This window comes from Sebastes fasciatus, chromosome 7, assembly GCF_043250625.1.
Source record: "Sebastes fasciatus isolate fSebFas1 chromosome 7, fSebFas1.pri, whole genome shotgun sequence".
Taxonomy (NCBI): Eukaryota; Metazoa; Chordata; class Actinopteri; order Perciformes; family Sebastidae; genus Sebastes; species Sebastes fasciatus.
The window spans coordinates 10989738-11015163 of record NC_133801.1 but is presented as its reverse complement, the minus strand read 5'-3'; the positions used below and the strand labels follow the sequence as shown (position 1 = coordinate 11015163).

General features: G+C 41.7%; 1 protein-coding gene across 1 annotated transcript in view; it reads right to left on the bottom strand.

The window, feature by feature from the left end:
* The window catches only part of kirrel3b (kirre like nephrin family adhesion molecule 3b), a 193156-nt gene that overhangs the window by 5261 nt on the left and 162469 nt on the right, over positions 1-25426 (bottom strand). The window contains exons 10-18 of the mRNA XM_074641549.1: positions 18887-19035; positions 18578-18705; positions 17938-18064; positions 10763-10863; positions 7545-7755; positions 5964-6071; positions 5421-5504; positions 5001-5110; positions 3867-3953 (exon numbers count right to left, since the gene is read on the bottom strand). Coding sequence (XP_074497650.1) covers positions 3867-3953; positions 5001-5110; positions 5421-5504; positions 5964-6071; positions 7545-7755; positions 10763-10863; positions 17938-18064; positions 18578-18705; positions 18887-19035 — 1105 coding nt within the window. The remainder of the gene's footprint in view (positions 1-3866; positions 3954-5000; positions 5111-5420; positions 5505-5963; positions 6072-7544; positions 7756-10762; positions 10864-17937; positions 18065-18577; positions 18706-18886; positions 19036-25426) is intronic.

Below are 25426 nucleotides of genomic sequence, written 5' to 3'. Positions count from 1 at the left end.
AAAGAAAACCATCCGCTTGCATTTTTCATGTAATCATCTCAAGGCTCAACAGGAGCCAAGGTCAAACTGACGGTAATTACCTTTCATATTTTCTGAATAAATAAGGAAACAGGCTGCCGTGTACATCACGAGAAAAAACAAAAACAGCGGCAAAGCTTAGTGCTAGGATTTACTCAGCCCCCACGCTAACCTTAAAATCATGTTTCTCGCTAATTAAGCGGGCCTTGATGATTCATAGTGTGGCATCCGACGTGTCACCGCAAAGTTCACTCACATAGCAGCTTTAATTGGACCTAAACGGAATGTAGTGTCTGTGATTTCATGTTTGCACTTAAATGGCTTCTGATGCTACAGCTGTTTGTCTGCTAGGCTGCAGGCGCCGTGGTGTTGCTAAGGGTCCAGTTAGGGCATTGAGTGTGTGTGTGTGTGTGTGTTTTCATGTCATCTTGAGAAAGTATGTGAATGTCAAGCACAGCGAGCGTGGTGGCAAATCCCAAAGGAAGAATGCTCATAATGGGGAAACGAGAGAGGGAAGCTGAGAGGATTCTCGTTATGCTTGTCATTATCAGACAGGGAGATTGTTTGCGTCTGGCCTTCATCTCTTGTTCAGTCCCCCCCTCTGCTCTCGCCTCGTGCACGTTGTCATTAACTGGGATCAAAAAGATCCGTCCCCAGAGGGAGCAGGTAAGCATGCAAACAACAGAAGCACACTCCAGGGAGCCAACACCAACATCCCTTTGGACAAAAGGACTAATGAGCAGGTCACAATTTGGTTCTGTGGCACCGTTAAGCCCCGGTACGCTGCAGCAGAGTCGGAACGGACATCACCTACGTCCCCTCATATAGGGTCAGAATGGTGATGCCGTCTTTGTTAAATATAAACTGCAGTGTGAAAACTCATCTACAGTCTTGCCGACAAGAATTCAGGTCAGAGGTGGCATAAACACCTGCTGAGATAATCCGCTGTGCTTGATTTACCGATGCATTTACATGAAACGCACCGAGGGGGTTCTTCTTAAGGGATAGTAAACACATTCACCGCATATTGGAATAACTTTAACAGCAACTTAGACATAAATATTGAGAATTTGTCTTGCATAAGAAAAGGATGTGGAAACAAGTTGCAGAGAGGCTGTTTCAATGTATTTAAGTTTTAAAGGAACAGTGTGTAACATTTTTATTAGCAGAAATGGAATATAATATTAATAACTATGTTTTCATTAGTGTATAATCACCTGAAACTAATAATCCTAGTGTTTTTGTTAGCTTAGAATGAGTCCTTCATATCTACATAGGGAGCGGGTCCTCTTCACGGAGTCCACCATGTTGCGCCATGTTTCCACAGTAGCCCAGAACGGACAAACCAAAAACTGGCTCTAGAAAGAGCCTTTCACGTTTTTACGTTACTTGAAGGCCACCGTAGTTCTCCGACACACTTGTGAATATGCGGTAAGAGTGTAAAAACATAGTACTGCCAGCTGACGTCTGACTTCCGTTACTCCTGAAGTAGTGTTATTATGGTATGGATGACCTCTGAGGGAGGTGAACGGCGTTACCATGGTTTTAAATTTGGAGGCTCACGTTACCACAATCACTAGATGTCGCCAAATCCTACTGTTCCTTTAAGGACAGACCGCAGTGTATTTCTGATTACATTTAATTTAACTTTTGGTTAATGCACAGTATAATGTGCCACTGTAACTATTTATTTTATACAGTAAATTTGTTTTATTTTTATTTCTATTTCTTTGACACATAATCTACTACAGTATACCCTAAATGGGAAAAAAATAAAAATAAATAGTGTATAATAGTGTATTGCTGTTAATTGCTGCAAACAATGAACAATTGACTAATATGAATGGAACCTTGTACAGGAGAAATTGTAGTTTCACAGGTTGCTTTACAATGGTAGAATAATGCACACATAGAAGAGAAGAGAAGGTGTCCTTCACTTGAAGTTAGCCCATCAGAGAGTAAAAGGGGGCTTTAAACATGAATCTGAACAATCTGCCAAATCGTATGCAGGTCATTTATTGCAAGAGTTACAAGTGGTAAAGTGCTTTCATGTGCAATGGGAGAACTGACAGCAAATCGCCTCGTCTGTACTGACTGATCCATTCATTGCCATGTAAATGGGCGGACAGCTATAAATGGCACCAAAATCACTTTTATTATATTCATTGAATCCCGGCTTCACTGAATGAGACCCATTTGGTTGGATCTGACCAGAATGTCTTTTTTCAAATGTACAGATCCAGCCTGCGTATAGGTTCCAAAGGAGCAGCTTTATTGATATCAGAGGAAGTCCACATGGAGTGGATGTCATTGATCAAACGGTGGATGGAGAGCATGCGGTCAGACTCATATATCAAGTTTCTAAATATAGCTTTATTGTCTTTTGTTACCTGCCACCAGAGGGGTCGAAGCTGGGCTGTGACTCACGCTTTGTTTACTCTTTCTTTCTCACATGCTGATGGCCTATTTGGTGGTGATGGGATTAAAATCAACTGCATACTGTAGCTGGTTGTTAAGATTACATCATTGATCTTTACACAGTGACCCAAAGGGTTAATATAGACACAGTGTGATTTAGGTAACATGATGAGCCTCTTATTGATTGTACTTTACCCTCAAATGAACTACAATGGTGTGTTTCTGTTAGAAGGTTTTGTGACTTTTTAGAATTATAGATTGTTTCTGACTAATATTAAAAAGGACCTATTATGCTTATTTTCAGGTATTTGGGGTTTTTACTAGAACATCTTTACATGCTCTGATTGGTCAGCTGGTCCACTGTTGTGACTGGTCAACCAAACTAACTCTTCAGACTCCGCTCCAGCTCCCCTCTAAGTAGCTTTGTTTTAGGGCATGCCAAACTTGGTGACATCACCATGTTACAGAAGAAAAGGAAAGACTTCAAGCGAGGTGTTTCAGGCAGTTCAGGAGCAGTGTTTCTGTGGGGGAGTGTAACTCTCTTTGTTGTGGACTTTGGACTTTGTACCTTTGCCGACCTTTAACATACACAAAAAACTATATAACACACAAAGGAAAGGGAAAAAGCACAAAAGCATAATAGGTCCCCTTTAAAAAAGAAAGAGAAACACACTTCTGACAGTGTGCACTCAACAATATATAAGAAAAATAGGCTGAGCAGAGAAACGGTATTTAGTATATGGGTACAAAAAAAAGAAGAGCTGAGTCATTTATTTAAAAACAGGGAACATTTGCGTATCTAACAGTAATATTGTAAGACTTCACGAACACACCCGTACAGTAATTCTGCACTGAAATTACAACACTGGGACCAAAAAGAGCATCATTATTAAATCTGAATCAAACTGTGAATGTTCTTAATAGACTGCAGGAGTTCAGGAGTTTATCTGCAGGTCCAAACGGTTTTGATTTGACAGATAGCACATCAATGGGAACAAAATGTTGCTTTAAAGAAAACGATTTTGAAAGAGTCAAGTATATTCCAAATTGAGTATTTAATAATGGCACACAGAAATGCTGCTGAGAGAAAATCAGTGTTCTCCCAGTCCTATACGTCCTTTAAAACTTTCCAATCCAATCTATATGGTGTAAGTAACACTTTAAGCAACTTCAATAACAGCTTAAAGGCCAACCAGCTTTTAATTTCTTGAACCGCCTTTGATGAGAGACTAATTAATAAAAATCAGACCTCTAACATGAGTCATTTTGCCTCTGGATTAATCCTTGGAAAATCATGTGTAGCAGGAGAGGGATTAATGCTTTTCTGCTATTTTGGTCTCCAGAGTTAAAGACCACCCTCTACCCCAAAGGCGCTCTCCCTCTCACCACCTTTTACTCGCCCTCACGCTGTCTCTGTTCACGAGTCGTACCTTAATGTGCTGATACTCCTTCTCTTCCTCCTGTAATACCTCCAGCTGCTTCAGAACAGACTCCTGCTGGAACTCTCCTCGTTCAACCTGCAGAGAAATCAAGAAAAAGCATATACAAAGAGTCTGTGTAGTTTCCGAAAACTCCTCCACTCAGAGTAAAAAGACATTTTGAGACGGAAGGATTTCACTTTCATCACTTGTTCTTCTTTTCTAATATCAGTCAGATGTGTTTCACCTTCACTCAGGGCTTGCAGGGAGCATTAATAATGCATCCGTGAATATCTTTTATTTATCTTAACAGAATGCAGATTTGTAAGGTAGCTAAGCTCATTTCCCTGCGCTAACATCAAGTACCGACTGTATTAAGTGTTTTTGAAAGAAAAATGTAAAACCTAACACTGCAAATAGCCCAGCCCTGGAGCAAGCTGCATGATAACCGAAACACTGGTACAGCTCCAAAGAGGAAACAGTTCTTTGTGTGTCCAGAAGGCATGTAGATACAGAAGTACACCCACTGTAGGATTACCCAGTATGCATTAGCATCTGCATAGATACAATGTATTGGGGTCTGTTCTGCTCATAGGACTTGTGGCATCATATTGATAAATATAGCCCCTATGCTTTGACTACAGCACATATACAATCTAAATGCATTTCTGTTCTTCCATTACTCATTTAAATAAACATCATTTACATGGTAATTTATTCCACAGGAAATAGCAATGACAATAGTAAAGTACATTCATTATGTTACTGGCAGCTTAAAGCTAGGGTTGGTAATCATCTTCAAAAACATTTTTGGATATATTTGTGGAAATTATCATTACAACCCGACAGCAATCAATAAATCAAATGCTCTGACAAAAAAAGGATATTTTCCCACCGGTTAATAAACTTGTGGCAACACTTATAAACTGTATGCCCGAACACCGTGTAACACCGGTTACAATGACTACCCTGTCAAACCTATTTTTTGGTTGATCGTTTTTAAAAATCTTGCATACTCTTGCTCGTTTCTGAAGATTGCCAACCTTAGCTTTACAAAGGACAAAAATATATAAAAAAAGTAGAGATTTTATTTCTGAAAACAGGCACAAGAAGTGGAAAGTAGTATGTTGCGACACTCACACTCACCATCAGTTGTTTCATGGAGGTGTGTTCTTCGTTTTCTCGTGCTGCATTGTGGTCTTTGTGTACAATCTCCACTCGGATGTCATTTTTCACCGACACGACTCCTTTCAGATCTGGCAACAACAGACGACACGTATATCTCAATAAGCTGGAAGAACACCATTCTGTATTTGTTGACATTATAATTTCCCCTCAGTGCAGTTTGCAGTATTGCAGAATTTAGCAAAAAGATCCCTGGGTTTTGGTTTGTGAGAGCTCCCCCATTTCCCCCGAAAACAATACACAGCATTATTAATCATTTGTTTCCTGCCAACACACAAGATTATCTTTTTCTGCATACATATGCAATCTCACACAGCCTTCCACGGTGGCTCATTCTGTTTGGGACAATGCTGATGATACTGTCATATAACAAAGTCTTACTTTCTGTCTTAATTTTGCTTGCAAGTTCTCTCTGGTGAGCACAGATGGAGACGGGCAGTGAGGGCATAACCAGGTGCGCTTCCTCTGTAGTATACAGACAATAGACATGCTGAAGGGACCAGTAGCACAAATTGGTTCTTGGATAGAGACAGTGGCTGACTGTCTCTAACCTGAGTCACTTGGTACATGGGTGGGTGGCAGTGAACATAGCGCAGGATGTAAATAGCTTCAAAAGCGAATGCAGCCAGACTGAGATTGCATGAAATGAGCCCTTATAACAATCTGGCTATCCCTGCACCATAAAAAGATGTCCATCTCAACAAGTGATTTAATCGTAGTGTGACACTATGTTCCGGCAGTTTATCTTTTGTGTAAGAAATTTCTTGAAGCAGCTGACAACCAAAATCTTGCATCAGATTAATGAAAACAATATCTGCATTTGAATAGATGGACATTTTTTTTTTATCTAGTGTGCTTGCGGGGCAATACAGTACTTTGGCATGCATGCTTCAGTGAATGTAACAGGAGGAAATGGAGACGTACTTCTCTGGGAGCGGGTGCAACAGAATGCTCCGATGGTGCCCATGAGGACAATGAGGGCCACAAAAGCTCCCACAGCAATGCCGATGATCACCGCCACTGGGAGAGATTCTGCAGAGAGCAACAAAGAGAAATGTCCTACTAACATAACACACGACAAACGTCTCAAATGCACATTAAATTCGATATAGGGTGCTTGACAGAGAGTACAGAACGGCACACAATTAATATGTCGAGGCCACGTTTCTCTGTCAGGCAGACCTGCTTCTCATCTCTGCCTCTTTTCTGTCTCTGCTACAAACAGGAACTAAGGGAAGATATGCAATATTGCATCCCTCTAAGTGACTTTGACATTATCCCCGAGGCACAAGGCTATATGAAATAAAAACACACAGTGCCACACATAAAAAAGAAGTTCTGCACTACAGTTCAAACAAAAACAAATCACCAAACCTTTTGTTATCAGTGTGGGCAAATATGTTCCTACTAATATTGTCCCGTTATCCTACTGTCTAATAACTTTTAATTCACACTCATTTAGTCTAATAGGAGCCTTTCACTAAGGGCTTTTATTTTCATTGAGTAGAGTGCAAGACTGTGTGCATTAGTTTAAGCATAATCATGTTTGTGTGTTTCTGAGAGGATGTTATAGTGCATTTGCGACTGGGAAGAGATTAAACCTGCATCTATATGCTGCTCCGACATTAAAGGTTCTCATTAAAGCGCACTTTAATGACCTGAGTTACCAGCCCACGTTTATGACCTTCTCGCATTTTAAACAAATGCAAAACAACCAAGTGCTCTTCCTACACCATTAAAGCCTGTTTAATGTCTTCATTGATCAATGTCACTTTCACGTAAGCAGCTTATAATTTATCATTTACGATAAGTGGAGAGAAAACACAGCTTCTCCTACGGCAGAGGGGAAAAGGTCAGCAGATAGAAGGTATTCATTTTTGAAGCAATAGAAATAGAGAAAGTCTCTTTTGCATAAAGAAAGCAGGAGGAACAGTGTATTCTATATTCAGTGTGCAGTGTATGCTAAGGGTCACCAGTTTACATCACCAGGGAGTTGCACTTTATGTTAACCCAGGAAACTAATTTGTCAAGGCTTTATCTGTGTCATTATCACAGTTAGTGTACATCAAACATTTCAGAAATTTAGGCCATGCAACTTTGTATTACCATCTTGCACTTCCAAGTTGGTGAAATGTTAACTTTTAATTCTGATAGAATTTGAAAAAACATCTTAAATTGTGTTCATGTATATAGCTGTTGTATCAAAGTAAAAATGTACCATAGTATAATTTACCAAAAACATCTATTAAATATTTGTTTTTATCTGTTCTTGTGCATCAACGTTATTCAATATCGTTCATTATGAAATCCCACCTCATGCATACTCACATTCACACACAAACGCACCGACCCAATCACACACGTTAGAAGTTACAGTCACAAGCTCACAGACACCTGGAGGGGATAACCACGGTGATGCCCACAAAACACTGCAGCTTCGTTACCCTCTATTTAGAAAACCACAGTCACGTAATGTGAAGAAGAGGAATGTGAAACCTGTCGAACCTTGGCTCCCACCTTGTTCCTTAAGGCGTATGATCTCGGTGTCTGAGCCAAAGCTGTTCCACGCCGTGCAGTTGTAGATGGTCTGGAAGTCAGCCGGGACGATGTTACTCATAGTCAGCGTTGAGATCACTCCTTCCTCTGTGGTGACGGTCTCCACGGTGTAGCGGCCGGACGTTCCAGACTCCAACACGGTTTCCTTCCATGACCACGCCTGAGACGAGACAGAGGGTATAGAGGTGGTACGTGACGTTTTTGACCATTGGTTGTGCTGCAGGGAAATACTTTGATGCGTGTGTCCCTGTATTGTTTGTATCTAAAGTTCTCTACATGGTTTATGAAAAGCTATAGACAGCAAGCTTGCTCACATGTTAGAGGCTAACAAGCTGTCTGAAAGTGGTCAGTGACCAGATGAAGAGAAACTTTGACCTTGATAACAACTACCACATGTTATGGCAGCGACGGAACAAGGGACCTGAAGTAGTGTTAAAGCTGACCAAGCCAACACACTCATGTGCTTTATACAGTGTGAATCCTCCTTTCAGTGGGTGCTGAAGGTTATTGGAAGGTGTTTAATAGAATGGTGCAAACTTCATTATAGGATTTCACCTCCATGGTCTTGGATGATTCCTGCACTATCAGGCAGCTTTATGTTGCTAACAGTAGACTATCAATCCCCATGGAAACACACGATGACCATGAGTGGATGAACTTAGTGCTCTACTATAATAAAGGGATAGTTACAGTATGTTTTATTGTGGAATAAAGTGGTATGAGTAACTGGACAGTAGCTCATTTTGTTTGGTGAATCATTCAGTGATTCAGAGGGAAGTACCAGAGGGAAATTAATCAGTGGGAATACACTTAAGATGTTATATTCTATTATGAATGGTAAAAACACTGTTATGGGTAAAAAAAAAAATTGTGGTTAAAATGTTTTCGCCTGCTCATTTGCTGCTGCTCATCTCTGTTTGACAAGCTTCCAGCTCACGGAGATATCTCTGGCATCTGTAAAACTGAGCGAATGTCTAATAGATAATTGCAAATTGTTTGTACTGTAGGCAGATCTCTTCTCACCGTAGTGTTTCAATTACAGTGATTTGGCTGTTGGGAAACTGCAAGCAACCATTTGTAGAGCAGTGCTCGCTGTGAACTAGACTAGGAATGTAAGAAGGAAGGGCAAGATATACTGTGTATTATTTTGAATACAGTAAATAATCATGAGCACCAAATTAAAATGTGAATTCTTAAAAATGTCTCTTACTGGAAACTGTGATTGGCTCATGCATTGCATTGGATGCACATACAGAAATATTAAAACAAAATGTGGTGGTATTCTGGATTTGTCTGGGTAGGAAAGTATCCTAGCAAATAACTGCTTGTCTTATTTGTTGGAGTAACACAACTTCTAATTGTGAACAATGTTAAGCTTTGTTTTAATTACTCTGTCCTGCAATTCATGCATTTAAATTTATTTCTAATTCAATTAACATAGTGTCTCTCTGATAGACAGCAACTCAAACAGAATATCTTGAATAAATATGATTTGAAAAAATGACAAAACAAAATGTCCAAAAGCTGAGGGGGCTTGAAATGTTTGCAGGGCATAACAAGTACAAGAAGTGATGGTCTGACACGTGATGGACTGATGTGAAGTGGCGTTGACACTTGGAGTGATGTGGCAATGGAAATGTAGGAAAACAATAGATATTTGCATACACTAGGCTTATTTATGCAGTGCTATGATAATGTAACACATGCCGTTTAGTGGCTGCTTTTGTTCAGGCTGCATTTGTTTTGGGTGAGAATGACATGATTGTTTTTTTGCTGATTTTTAACTAACCAACGAGGAAATTCATTTTACTGGATAAAAGAGCGAGAAAGACAAATTGGTACTCAGAGGATAAACAACACATTCAACTTCATGCTTGCAACAATGGACTGGTGGCCAAATAGAGTTGTGAAATGCAGTGTTGCGGTGTTACAAATTTTGCCTTGGTTCAAGTGTTAGAATGCTGTTAATTGACTTCTAAGATACAAAATGACTAACGTGAAGAGCTTTCCTTGCACATAATCTTTTGTGGAATTCTTCCTTATCAGAGTCTACTTGACTTGACTTGACATAACCACATCTCAGGTTTCATATTTCTAATTTTTGTAGACATAAAGCAAAAGAAAGGACTATTATCCATATTTTCCATATTATCCATATTATTTAAATACATAATTTGGAGTCCGGGATAAACATTAAAGAGCCAGCATCCCGCCCTCTGGAGGCTCCCCTCTCAAATAAACCTAATATTAATTATGTTACTAGTTAAAGCTGGACATCAATATAACAAAAACACACATTAGATGACAAAGTATGGCAATTAACCACATGCATATGCAAACACACACACATGCACACGCCAATTAATAATAAGCGCAACGTGAGCTCAGAGAATAGGCTGTTTATATGAGGTCCATAAATCTTAATGGGATCAGTGCTAACAGAGCATAAGTGTGCATCAAATGAGAAATCGGGGGTTCAAACCGTATTATCATACCCACCTTTTCATATGAACACAAATGATGGAGCTCATGCTATAAAATCCTTCACCTTATCTTTAATCATGTGTGCTGCCCATGTAAAGGCCTAGTTAACAGATCAATAGTGCAGTCAGGCATTATATCAATAGTTCAGCCAGGCATTATATTTCAGACACAGATATGAAAGGGTGATCATTATTCTATCTAATTTGCATTATTCAGGTACCATAGATCCATGAAATATCTATTCATGATATATGTGTCCATATGTGTACAAGTTTCTATTTGCACCCGGGTGAGAATAGTCATACAACAGATTTTTGGCTATTTACACTTGGTAATAGTAGTAGTAATATAAAGAGCATCAAGGTACATGTAAGGATTAGGTTGTGTTGGATGAAACTCAGGTCTTTCACGCTGGAGATTGAGGTTTGAGTCCTGTGTTTAGGAAAAATATACATATAATACATACATATACACATATAGTATCTAATGTGTGCCCGAGTATGGGGCAAAAAGCATTGTTGGCGACAGACACCTGGGTGCTCGTCTCTTCCATGCTATATACACTCGGGTGTATATACGTAGCTACATTGGCTATTCCGCCCCGGGTGCAAATAGTATTGTTGGCTACTGACACCAGGGTGCTAATAACATCTGGCAGAAAATAAATAGTCCAGTGTACTTACAATGCGGTCTGGAGGAGGTGTACTTCGAATGAAACATTTGATTTGTCCCTTTTCTCCATGTAAAGCCTGCTGAGTCTGAGTACTGGAGATAGTCGGCGGCCCTGAAAAAGAACAATCATAAAAAAAAGTTTGAAGATGAGTCACAGAAACTGAAACATGTATAATTAAAGTCATTTTCAGTTTCAGGTCATATGACAATTTTGCTCAATCGAGATTCTGCGGCACATTATATCCTAATTGCTCTCCGGTTCCGAGCAGTAACACCTGAAGTGGTGAGTAATTTGGGACTCCGGGGGGAAGACTGTATTGCAGCGCCGTACGAACACGCCTCATCCCTCGGTACAATCTGCCCAAGGACACGGCGGGCCTGAACGAAGGGCACGAGTGGGGGCCCGGTCCTCATTCTGGATCAAGAAATTGTTGATTTATGACTGGCTTGATTTGCCCCATGGAGATAAACGTCGCTGGAGAGTGCTACAGCGGTTCTTCGGAGCGTAATCAGCACTACACAGATGGAAAGAGAAAAATGCCATTGTGGCGAGATAACACACTTGTCGCAGTGTATCACCTCAATCCATTTGCTTGCAGCAGATTTGACCTGTGAACCAATAGGTTGGCGAAAAAACCTAAACATTAAGTCCCAGCTAATAAACAATCCATACAATTTAAAAGATAACATCCATCAAGACACTGTATGAAAATACATTATGTGTTATTTCAGATTTCATGTAGTTTTGTCTTATTCCTTATTCATATTGTAACTGTAAATACACCTCTTTCAACCTCTAAAATTCAGATTTTGATTAAACGGAACGGCTTCATTGGAATTGCAAACGATGTAAACGGGGTTAGTTGAGCCAACACGAGCTGCAGGAATGGACCTGGCGCCAGCTCGTGTTAAACCTTGGTCAGGCTACAAGATCTTGCCTGACAAGGGCAGCTCAGCCTAAACGACTGGTCTGCTTGCCATCTGGTCTGGAGGCTGTTCACACCAGGTGACAGCACTAATATGAAGACAAGATGTCACACATGACCCAATTCTGTCTTTCAAGTGCATTTTCCCTTTGGGTCCTGAAGAGCTCACTGTAAGTAAAATACCAGAAAAGCGAAGTGCAGCGGCAATGTACATTTATTCGTTTTTAAATAGATGCATTTACTGTACAAGAATAACACTGTGGAGGAATTGCGTATGTGATCTAAGCATATGTTTATATTATTTCATACACAGTAATTATAAAGCAGTTTACCAAGAGTGGTGATTTACAACATGAGAATCTTCTGTGCACAAGTAGGACGTTAACTACTGTACTGTACAGCATTTGTGTTTATTTGTCTATGTGTTGTTTGTATGTAACTGTAAAGAGATTTTTTCTCTGCTTTTGATTGGCTGTTCCTACCATCACTCACATTTGTCTGACCTTTACACAAGACAGATGCCCAACCAGACCCAGCCCGACATAATCAATCATGTCTGGAAAAAAACCCCACCACATCCTGAATGATTTACGTGTTCTTTTGGGGAAACTTCTTCTGAGCTCTCTCGACGCATCGCGGAAATAATTCAATTAAAAATAATACACAAACAAACTGACATACTCGCTCTCATCCACCTTTGAGTTTCTTTAGATTTAAAAGCCGTGTTTCTAAAGAGATGTTCCCACAAAAATTAAGCGAGGAAATGTTTTCGTACTTCATCTTTTTATGGTGAAAGGGCCTTTAAAAAAAAAAAAAGCTGTTCAAATCAAACATTACAGTGAGCACGTCTCTTGTGATGGTTAAGGTTAAGAATGTGGGTTTGAGGGGGTGGCAAGAGAGGCAGCTTCTTGATTAGTGAGACAACTCGCTTCTCCGCCAACTTCCCTCAAACTCCCGCTCTCTGCCATCTCTCCGACGATACATAATTGCAGTTTATTACCTGTCTCTTATTAAAATGAATTAGCATTTTAATGAGACTTTGCCAGATGGCGTCTTGGTATGCTACTGGATGCTGGAAGGCTGCTGTGGAATCAATGCTGCAGACGAAATTTAAGAAAAGATTATTGAAAGCTGTTCCCCGTCTTTCACTGGAGTTACAGTACGAGTACAACATGCATGTTGTATAAGAATGTTATTATGTGCATTTCCTTTTGATTGTGCGATGACAGTATGTGGTTCGTGTGAGTTACGACTGTCAACACACAGCAAGATCAATTGCTTGCCGGCTGCTGAAGGCCGGTGGTGGGGGCTGGGGAGGATCTATTCTATGGATCAGAGCTGCAAATGAGGAATATAATTAGATAGCTTTATCTCACCGGCTCAGCCTGGGTTGAAAGTATCTGTGCGTGTATGCCTGTGTGTGTGCGAGAGTACGTGTTTGCTACAAGAGCACAAACGCGTTGGTAGCGGGGAGGTGGGTGGCACTACAACATCAATGTTAGCAGCAGGGGAGGTAATCAAAATGTTGGGCGCAATGTCTCACTCATTCATTTGAGGAGGTGTTAACTCTGGAGTGGACATTGCAATCTGATTACACAATATCGGCGTGGGTGTCAAAAGGCCAGGGCTTACATTTCCTCCCAAAACGGAGGCATCCGCTTTGAACAAAAGCTTGACATTTCCCCGCTGCCTCATGCCGCTCTTTTGATTTCTCTGTTTTCCTTTGTGATAAAAGAGAACATGAAACAGCTGCAGGGCAACTGAAACAGAAGAAATATGTCTGGTATGGTCACTGGCGGCCACATTTTCCTCTAGGAGAAATCCACGGTGAGGAGATGCTGTCTATATGTTGAAGCTGAGAGGCGTTTAGTTATTTCACACACTCTGGCCACACTGTTATGTGTCCACACAGTGGTTAGTGAGAGTCAGTGTATTGTTATTAAGTAGCTTGTTATCTACATTGCTTGTATAACTGTACTGTATGGGGGTAATCATTGCTGCTTATATTATCTTCCTGCTGTTTTAGTTTCAGCTATGCTATATACATTAACAGTGAGCGAGTCGGAGTGGATGCGGAGTCGCGATCACAAATAATTTCATCTTCATCCCTAATTGGTCAGCTGAGGCAGCCATCGCGTTTAACTTCTGCAGAAATCCACACTTTCCCCAAATGTTCTGACAGCCTCACCACATCTGCCGTGCTTTGGCTCAATACATCTTTACAACAGGGACCAGACCGTCTCTTCTCCTGCACGCAGTGTGAGCCATACTGTCATCGCTTCACACTGTGAAATACATTTACAAGTAATAAGTCAGTACAGATGACACGGGCCTGTAACACTAATCATTTTATCCTCTAGACCACAATTAGTGCTTTATCCAAATCTGCAACTTTGGAAGGGTGCTGAAAGCATGATGTCAACCGGAGCCTTTGTGTCACATTAACGGGCCTCAAAAACAAAACACAACATTATAATTCCACACTGGAGAGCCTATTGCTTGCATTATGCTCACAACTATCTATTTTTAAATAGAAGCAATAGTCTTGAAGTGATTAGCCAATGCAACGTCAAGAGCACGCAAAGACACAATATCTTAAAGGGGAACTACGCCCATTTTCAAAATGCATACATGTTATTCCTATGCTCTAAGACAGTCGAAAACATATTCGTAAACATGAACAGCTCTCTCCCAAACCCAAAAACTGGAAGGCTAAAAATCAAATTTAGGAGTATAAAGTGTGGAACTGCTCCATAGACAATGAATGGGGAAATATGTTATAGGTGACACTGAGAGCACCCAGGGGAAAGCTCTGAGTATATGGCTACATCTTCTGTTTCACAACTGAGAACACTACAGTAGAATAAAGCTCATTTGGGTATAATAAAGAAAACAAAAACATTCTATGGATCCACAAAATCAGTCTCCCATTCATCGTCTATGGAGCAGCTCCACACTTTATACCCTATGACATCACAAGTTTGAGTTTTAGCACTCTAGTTTTTGGATTTGTGAGAGAGTAGCTCAAGTTTGCTAATATTTTTTGGACTGTCTTAGATCATAGGAAAAATATTTTTTTTTTAAAATGGGTTTAAAAATAAGGTTCAATCCCATTCAGTTCAAAGGTAAATTCTCTTTGTTATTTATTCTAGTAGCCTGTATTGGAATTATATCTGTGATATGAGTTTCTAATTATCTGACCAGGTGAAGATCTAAGTTGAAACCCATTGATTTATTCAGTGGGAACTGTCTTCTAATGTGCTTGCTGTTTATTTCTAGACTTCCTTTCCACTTCATTGGATGCACCAAACAAGATTTCTCAACCATCATGCCCTCCCTGGACAGACAGAGGACACCTTGGAGCTGTTGACCTCAAAACTGTTGTGCTCCAAAAACCTTATAAGCCTAAATAAAACATCCTGTTAGAAAAACCACACATCTAGCATTTTAAACAGTGAGTGAATACATTAAAGATATTTTTTTACACGTAAAAAAAAAATTGTGTCTGAAGCGAGTAGAGGCAGTGCACGTGACAGGTACATGCAAATGGGAAGTTGAAAGTCTTCCAGGAAGTCTTGCAGATCATTTATTATTATGCTGAAATTTAGCTGGTCAGATAAAATGTGCTGCATTTTAAACTCAGTTTTCTACTTCATTAATTTGCACTTTTCTTTCTTATACGGTGTCATTGGCAGTTTAAAGAAGTCTGGAATGCTAATTACCCAGGCACATAAAGGCTGTCTAGAAACAGAAACAGCAGGGAAAAAAGGATCTATAAAAACCCGGTACTCTGTGGGATATTGAGGGATTCTCCGGCCCTCCTTCTCCCTTACTGTGGTAATGGGCTTTCTCTCCTTAGGCTGCCCGAGTACTGTATGTGTGTCATTATACGTACTGCTTTGCCCAACACAGACGGCAGATTTACTCACGCTCGTGGATACATTAATTAATATGCATTGCATGAATATATGGTCCTTAAGTGTACACAAGCTAAATCCTTTCAACCACGTCAGATAACTTCCCTCATTTCCAACCGCTGCAGGACGATGCTAAAAGCCATGCATATATATTGTATGCTGTATAAATAATCACACGCATGGACGTGCACGGCCCTCTTTCATACACGATGTAGCCACTTGACGGCCGCGTGTGAAATGCGGAGGAGCTTTTTTTTTTTACCATTCTGAAAATGTTTGACTGGAGTAAGCAATATGTATCCATTAGTGACTTAAACGCAAACGGCCTCCCCTGCTAGCTGTTTGATTATAATTAAATGACATTCGTCCCCAGGGAAAGCGGGAATCCTCATGTCTATGTGCTATCCCACAGTGGGAGCCAGTGACACACAACGGCAGAGAAGAGAGAGACAGAGGGAATGACAAATTATAAACACATGTAATTTAAATGAAGGCATTAAGGAACCGGGGGATAACTGCGGGGAAAACAAACAGCAAAGAAACATTTAAATTGTGCAGCAGACAACGGTCGCATCGTGAACGCTCTGAATATGCACACTATATCATGGTCGTCCTCCCCAAAAGCTAGCTCATCCGTTATGTTAGTTAGTCACTGTCAGAAACAATTGAGTCGTGCTGACTGTCGGTGATGTACTGTAGGGCTTACGAGAGGTAAAGGAGCGCTCACATTCATCTGCAGTTGAGACAGTGGCGTAGGACAATCAATGAACCTCGGGAGAGAACCCCCCCCCGCCAACACGCCACCACTTCAACCGCAGTGTTTGCACTTTCACAAGTTTGACAATCTGATTCGCCTCAAGGACCGCGTAAGAAATGACTCAAGATTCCTCATGTGGTTTGGAGAAAAAAAGAGATGAATTTCAATTATTCAAAAGGGTAAAAAGGAAGGAGGCTTTTGAATGTCAAATAGCAATTCAGGCAGGGAGGTGCAAAAGACGAGAGAAGGAATATAAGCAAATGAAAAAAGACCAGAAGACATCCAGAAGTTGCTTGAATGAAGTCTGCAGAGACTAAACATGCCATTTCAGCTTTTGCTGCACGTTTCCCAGTGCGCTCGGAGTTGCGTTCGCGTTCTAATCTTTATTAAAACAATCCGTCTTCTTTCCTCTCATGGCATCGTTTTTGAAACACGCGAGCAGAAAAGAGATGGTACATCGGATGTTATGTATTCTGTTTAGATATTAAGGCTGCAGAAAAGGATGCCAGTGTAGGTTGCAAACCAACAGAATGGGAGACAATGGAATTAGTCATGATTTTTCCCGTACGCCTCTTCTGCCTTGATTTCAACTGAAGTCCTGGCTCCTGCGGTTCATAGAGCGTCATGGTTCTGATGTTGTGCTGGAGGGAATACTGGTATCCCATTCTCTCTGATATGCAAAGCTAACGTCTGGGTTTTGAAAAGACAATCTTTACACACACACTGTTTGCTACTTGATGTATCTTCATCCCCAAATCAGCACCAGTGTTGCTTACAGGCAAACTCTTTTGTTAGCTTTCCAAATGTACAACGATACACTGTCAGCTCTCAACATCATCTCGCCAGCTTCTTGAAACCCTCCCTTGTTTTTTTCCCTTTTTGGCCCAGCTTCCTTTCAGACGGACATGGAGAAAATAAGAGACATGTAAATCCCACAACTAAGAACCTCTGCCACACCGAAGCATGCTCCCTGAATATCAAGCACTGATAATGAAGTCATTTGTTTGAGAGTTGCCAGGTCTCCCACCAAGGCTGGTATTCATTAGTCAGTCAGAGCCTCAGAAAAGGCAGCTTCCCTGTGACTCACACAGAATATAATTAGCATTTTTGTACATTTCACCTGTTCATAAAATGTGTGACCATATCCCGAAAAGACTAAGTCTATATTTATTGCTTTTTCTACTTAGAAGCTTCACAGTGATGACAGCTGATGAAGCGGCTCTGTTTGTCAGGAAAATTCATTTGCATGGGCACGCTATGTGCCACATCCTTGTGCTGTGTGTGATGGCTTGTGTTTTGGTATGTCTGCCTGGTAAAATGAGCCGTGTCGACAAGAATCTGCTAAAAGAAAAAATACAGGCGAGAAATAAAGCTGCATATTCTGTTGGAAGTTTTATACATGGAAGGCTTTTTGTAAACCACAGAGGAGGCAGAAAGGCTGACTCCTGTGACAAATTGCTTTCTTTTTGCCGCCGTTGACCCCAGACCTCAAGATTCACGCTGCTCGCATGTGTATGCATTTGACAACTTTGTGGGTGTGCATCTGAGCCTGTCTGTGTGAAAGACATATCAATAATACAGCTTACCATTGACAGTGAGAGAAACCTCCTTCTCCCCCGCTCCTACGCGCGGGACCACGGCGCGGCACACGTACTTCCCAGCATCCTCCTGTCTCACGGATTTCAGTGTCAGGAGGTTCTCGTTGCTAAGAACCTGCGACAAAAAAGAAGTCAAAGATGATCAAATGCGGTGACAGCGAAGGCACCTTTGCATTTGAGGTAGCAACAAGGCAGTGTTGTGGGAAAGAAATACAGAAAGAAAGAAAGAAAGGCACCATTTAATAGCTTAAAGGGCACCTCTTTTCAATTATTAAAATCCAATTTAGGGTCTGAGCTCAGTGGAGTAAAGGGGTTGGCTTTAGTCTTTGTTGTTGACAAAAGGAAAGGTGGAATGAGTCTGAATTTTTGTGGATCAAATCAACAAATCTCATGTGAGAACAGGTCACCAAGCGACTGGGACTATAATGGCGTCAAAATCTTAATGGACATCTCAAAACACATGGCTATGAGATGAAATAAATACCAAGAGTACTTCATATAGGCCACGGAGGTGCTGGAATCATGGAAAGTCTCCGGCTTTATCAGAGAAAAGCAGCTTTGAATCTATTGTAAGCCACAGTATGTGACTGGATGTAAAACATACTTGGTAGCAAATCAATGAACTCACCACTCCAGATCCCCTTTTCATCCACACTATGGTGAGAGAGGGATTTCCCGTCCAGGCACAGTTGAACACGGCGTCAGATCCAAGGTCCACCTGCAAGGACTGAGGCTCCGCAGCCATGCGAGGACCGACTGTTGAAATAAACATCATTGACACTCTATGATACATCCATAATAAAGCATCAGCTGCGGTGGCACCAGCTCTTGGAGCTCAGTGTCAAAACAGACAACGATGGTAAAAATCCATAACCGTGCATTATCACGTTGCTGGCATCACTGAGAGGCGTGCAGTATTGCTTAAGGAGCCACTCACAGTAGACGTCGACGTTGCGGCTGATGTTGGTGCTGCCAAGAGGGTTGGTGACCTCACAGGAAACGGGTTCCGTAAAGAAGGAGTGGTCCACGATGACCTCATATGTGTCTCCGGAGACCTCCTTGATTACGCTCCCTCCTTTGGCCCACCTGGTGAGACGATTAGAAGGCAGAGAGATGGAAAGAAATGAAGGAGAAGGGGGGAAAAAGGCATTAAGACAGGTTTTCACACCTCCTTATGTCAATAGCAATCTTTTGTGTGAATAAATCATCATTCTGGGGAAAGGGTTTTTCTGTGCTGGCTTCAGCATATTTTTGTGGCAGCCCTCCATGCTGTGACAAGCTCCCTGGTGACTCGGAGCAGACAGCACGTTCCTCATTACGCCAGGCAGAGAGAGCAGCACAGAGTGCCAGCTAAGAAAAACAAATCACAGAATGACAAATGGGTAGCGCCCCCACCTATGAAGACGTCGGTTGACACGTACTGTATTACACACAACAGCTGATGTTAATAAATTGACACGGGATCACATAGAGAACATCTGTTTGTGTTTGTGAGTGATAGCTTCTGTGACGGGCACACAGACACTCCCTTCATGTTTAGGTGAGGCTTTTATGATGTCACAGGCTGCGGTGTCTCGCTCTGCGTGTGCGGATGGCTCTCCGCTGCTACAACAGACAAGGCCCATTTATAAAAGTGAGGCGATGGCATCTGCGGATCTCTTTGGGAAATTTAGACGCTGCTGCGGGACACACAATGCATCACGCATCTAAACGCTGCCATCCGCCACAATGGCGATGTGGCTGCATGCTGATGTGGCAAATGAAAACAATGACAACGGAACCGGCGCCTGTCTCCCGTTTTATATTCCTGCCAGTGCTGAGAGCAGTTTTCACGGGATAGGGAACTCATTTGTTTTCCATGACTAAGCTGGCCCCATGCTTGACTGAAATGCTATCATTTAAATGAGGACAGATTACCTCATTCAATCAGTAAGTGAAGTGAAGCAGAATTCTAATTGGGCTTCATGGGATTGTTTTGCGCTTTTTTTTCTCCCAGCAGTAGATCTTTTCAGTTCTTGTGTAAGTACAGCTGAGAGCTCTGCAACAACTGTGTTTCCAAAAAATTTTAAAAATAGGGCCGACGGTTGTTTTTGGCCTGTCTGCCCTTTTTATGTAACAGGTAGTAGTACTCATATAGAGTCTGTGTGTCTTTATGTGTCAGCGAGCATGAACAGATGCATACCCTAGCCTTGGGACAGAGTAGCGACTGAATACTTTATATCAATATTACATCCCCACTATAATGTATTAGCACAGTGAATCATGTCTATGCTACGTACTGAAAGATTAAAATAATGTGAAATGTTTTATGTTAATGATGATGACTGCTGATGATCATAGCAGTGTGTCTCTGAATATTCATATCATTGTGAATGTTTCCGCCGCTGTTTATCTGACGATGATGATAAAGATGACGACGACGGTATTAATTACACTGGCGGTGACGGTTGCGGTAATCATGATGAAGAAAATAACGACAATGATTAGGACGATGACAACAACGATAATGATGATGAGAACGATGATGTCGATGACGGCGACGACGGCGACGACAACGAAGGTGAAGATGATGATCGTGATGCGAATTACGCCGGTGATGAGATTCAAAGTTCAGTCTCGTTCTTGGAATCAGCAGCTGACGAAACAATCACTCCTCAAGGTCCATTTAGGGGCTGTTCTGGAGCTTTCGGTCATATAACATGGTCTTCATCAGCAGATGAGGGGTAATTCCACTTGTCAAAGAAGTGTAGATGTTGCAATTTCGCAGCACTTTGAGGACAAAAAAAACATCTGCATTTCTATGACTACTGGGCAAACTCCATCTGCAGATGAAGATCGTGTGACCAAAAGCTCCACAACAGCTAATAAAGGGACCTTTAAGACACCGGTGACGGTTGTGATGATTGTGACCATTATGATGAGGACAACAACGATGCATATCTATCAGTATGACCCTGTTTCCACGTACACTTCACCAGCTCATACTGTAGGAGCTGTAACGGGGTGAGGACAGATGTTTGGGCAGCCGGCTGCTCCCGAGTGGAGGTGGCGGCTGCCAGGTTTGGGAGCCCTTGACGGTGTTAGAGGGAGCAGACACAGAATGCTGTCGTCCGCAGGGAGCATTGGAGCTCTGTTGGTGTGCTGGGCCTTGTCCAAGACTCATGTCTAAACATAGCTGGCCCAGGGTAACACAAACACCTGCATTCCCTTTGGGAGGTTAGAAGGGCCAGTGCAAGCTTACTCAATAGCTGACTCACTTTACACTGCTCTATTCTATTCAGGGATTTGATTCAGACAAACGGTGTGAATGCTGTACCCTCGAGTGTCTCTCTGTGCGTGTGTCTATGTGTGCAAACACACGTGCGTCGAGGTGTATGTTTTCACGTGCGCATGGGTCTGTAAGCTAACACTGTTACAGATAAACAGGTCTGCCGTTAATGGAAGCGGAGGACGAAGGAGACTTGGAAGAGGGGGAGAGTTTTGTGTTTGCTGAATGTGATTAAGGCAATAAAACAGCAACAATTAAATTAGGCAGGTATCTGTGCCATCAGAATCGAGACCCACAGTAAATCAGGCCCCACAGTTATTATCAGCATGGTTAACTGCACAGCGCAGCGCCGTTCCATTCTCCCATACATGCATATTGAAAGTGATGACTCCTGAATTCTCAGAGGAATATAAAATAAATATGCAGGTTTAATTACAACATGCTGTCATTTTGACATAGATATTAATTACAGAGCTATTTTATGTTCTGCCAAGGAGCTGAAGTAAGTACAGGTATGCACTGATATATACTATATACTATCTATTTGAAAACAAAGACTGTGTCGTGTGAACTATACCATTAAACCTGGAAAAAAAAGTAGGGAGAACCAAAGAAAGTTTTTTGCTTTAACATATCATTATGAAGTGAATGTAATGGCTATAGAATAATAGAACTATTGGCGCTTTGATTAGTTTCCCTGTAAGCCTCGCTTTCACAGTTCTGCTTGCCACCGGGGACAATCTTCCAGGAAAATGAAGGCTTGATTCACGGCACAAAGGAAGTGCGTCAAGAGGAAAACGCTTTTGTTTTCCCCGGTAGCTATTGGTAGGTATCCCCAGTTACCAAAGAGTATCAATCTAAGTTCTTTGCAGTTACTATCCCCAGTAGCGGAAACGGTGGACGGTGGAACGACTGCAGTAACTGTGGAAAACATAATGCATAGTGCCCTGTGCCTTGCTGCCAACTCTTTTCCAATGAAAGTCGCTGAAAAAAAAAGCACATTCATTTGCCTAAAGCTTAGTGGTTGCATCGGTTTGCAACGGAGGGAGAGACTTCCTATGCACGGCGCAAGAGGAATTACAATACCATATATTTACCAGCCGAAACAGCGTGTGGCTGGTATTGTTTTCAAATTCTAAGTCTATGTGTGTATCGTCATGGCAAAATGTGGACCTTTAGACACCTACTGTAGCTGGCATTACAGTACCACAGAAGCGGTTTTTGAGTGCTTGAGTACCAGGTGTTATGTCTGTCTGTCTGTCTGTCTGTTCGTGGACAGATTTTGTCAATGCAATAGCGTCACACCCGTGCAGTCATGAAACTTCACAGGTGTGTAGTTGAGATCAAAATGAAGGCCGAGTTCGAAGATGGGTGTGGTCCGAGCAAGGGCGCCGGATGTAGGGTGGTAGTAAGTGGGGAAGGGGCCATTGGCGATTTGGCGTCACGACTGCAACCTATAGTAGCAGGCTTTGATGAAAAGTTTGTAAAAAGTTGTCTTTTTCCACTTTAAGTATGTCTGGCTGCTGCTAATGTAGGCATAATAATGTTTCTAGGGAATAGTAGTCTTGTCCAAAAACAGACATGTGATACGGTGGCATGTATCAATTAGCTACCTCCAAGGTTTGCAGAGAGGGAAGGTATGGTGCTTGTAGTGTCAGTCACAAGCAAACAAACAATCCAGCAGTAGTAACACCAACAACACTGACAACATAAGTGTGGGGAAGATTGGATAGGATGATGTTTGCTGCAGTGCCATGCAAAGGATGGGGTTTTGTTGTCGCTCTGCGCATGGTTGTATGTGCAGACGAGGGACCTTATTTGCTTTGTTTGTTATTCTTTCTCGTCTCTCTGGTGGGTTCTTGTTTGGATCTGAGAAAACCCTCTGTGTCTTCATCAGAGGGTGGTTGAGTGATTGTGATGCACGCCAGTTAGCCCTCCTACCATTATAAGCAGTAATGAAGATATTCCGACCCACTCGTCTTTCCCTCTCAGAGAGTGTTGATTCCCTAAGTGCCGACTGAAACGCATGCCCATTACTCTTACTTCATTCACACTTTCAGCAACACTTTCATCTTCTCTTCCAACCCCCGCCTCCACACCAAGTCCTCTCCGATCCCCTGACTTCCTCCCTCCTCGCTCTCCCCTTGAGCTGTGCTCTGGCAAAGGTTCAGGTATCTGTAGAAATAGATCTTATTTCCATTTTCACGTTTAAAGACAGATTTATTGAACCGGTGTGGCAATCACGAGGGGTTGTAGGCAGTAGAAAGCCCCGTGCCTTTGACTAGTGCCCCCACTATCTGGGGTCTGTGTCTCAAGTGTCCATTGAATCGGAGGATGGCAAAGTGGCGCAGTGCACATTGGGAATGGATGACTCTCTCGGGGATGGAAAAGAGGCCATCCGTCTAAGAACTACTCTGTCCTTGTGCTGTATCTGATCTGGGGTAGACAGTGTATTAGCACTGAAAAATGGCCCCACACTGCTTGACCAGCTCCCTGCTCTCCTCTGTGATATTGCTCTCTATTGAGGGGGAATTTGTAGGGGGGCATTACGAGGCCCAAAAGTCCCCTGTCTGCCATGCCCTGAACTCCAATGGTGCACGGGAGTCCTGAAGCGCTTGTATAAATTGCAGATAAATCTAAATGGGAGACTATGAAACTGGGGAACTGGTGGAGAGTATAACCTTGAAGTATCAAAAGTTATTAGTCTGTGTAATATTATTTAATTCTACAGTGGATTGCTTCAATGACAGAGAGGCAGGCAGCAGAGAGAAAGCAAGAGAAAGAAAGAAGGGAAGAAATAAATTAGAGAGTGGGAAAGTGGCAGTTTTACTCTCTTTTAGCTTCAACCTCCAACCGCTTTTCACTCTGTAGTTTGTCAAACTAAAAGAAAAAGTCATCTCAGCTGCCATTGCATCTTAGCTCTTGATACCCCGGGGAGAAGTCTGATTCCAGCATTGATCCAGTCTCGTAACAATAGAGGTGAAATCCCTTTGCAGGCGCAATAGACGTCCCGTCTATGCTGTGCACCTGCACAATCAAATACAAACCTTGTTTTCCACAATATCACTGCCCTCCCTCCTCCTTTTCTTTTTCAAAAGGGCAGAATCCATCAAAAAGGCAACATCTCTGTTTTGCCACCTGTGAGTGTGTTGTACATCCATTTCATTTCCCAGTACCATTACAAGATTCAGAGCCAGCCAATTCCCTTTGCTATCGATTTCATTCCATTTATTTTTCGCCAGGTTTTTAAAACCTCCCACACAGAAAACCATCTCTTGACAAATCACTTGAGTATTATACTTCTAGAGGGCCATGCAAGACTTTGAGAATAATTGCTGTCCATTGTGTTGTTTCATCACAATTACAGATGAAGTACGAAGGAAAACCAACAAAATTGATTCTAACAAGTGCAACGGAGAATGTGCCTATCAATAAGCTTTAATAAACAGAGGAAATGGGGGAGAGGAATGCAGTTTTACTTGATCTGGATGAAGAATAGGAGTCCATAAAGGATAGCAAAACTGCTGCACGATGAGATGTTGGCAAGCATTTCACAAGGAAGGCTGTTTTGTCGACCAATTTATGTGTTTATTTTGTTGCCTGGGTTGATGTGTGCCAGGTTATGTTTCATCCTCAACTCTATTTTCAGTGGGTTTGTTTGGGCGTCATAAGGTTTGGATTAAAATGGAAACAGGAAATGTCACTGCTTTGCGCATTTGAATTAACCATTATTTAATCATTTGGATTTCATTAATTTTAATAGAAGCCCAGTTTTCCAAGGACTCGTGTACATATTGCATGATTCTGCAGTGAACAATTTAAGTACAACTAGAAAGGTGCACTTAGTGACCACTGCTGTAATGTTTGGTGGAATGAACAACCCACAACAAAATGCCAATGTTGAGCCAATACAGAAGGTGTATGTAGGTGTTAAGCTAATTAAGATTTTGTTGAAAAAAAAGTTTCAAAAAATGTTAGTATTTGACGATAAAAAATAATTAGAAAAAAACACCATTGAATCTGGGATATTGTGTATTTCTTCAAAAAAATAAACATTCTGTCTGGCGATGGGTTGTTGAACACTTTTATATGGGCTACAGTAAAAGGTCCGTAGGGTTAGCTGGAGCATGAAATGGGCAGCCATCTGTTGATGTACTACTGTGAAAGGTACAAAGGTGTTTTATTTGTACAGTAGCTTCAGAGAGCATT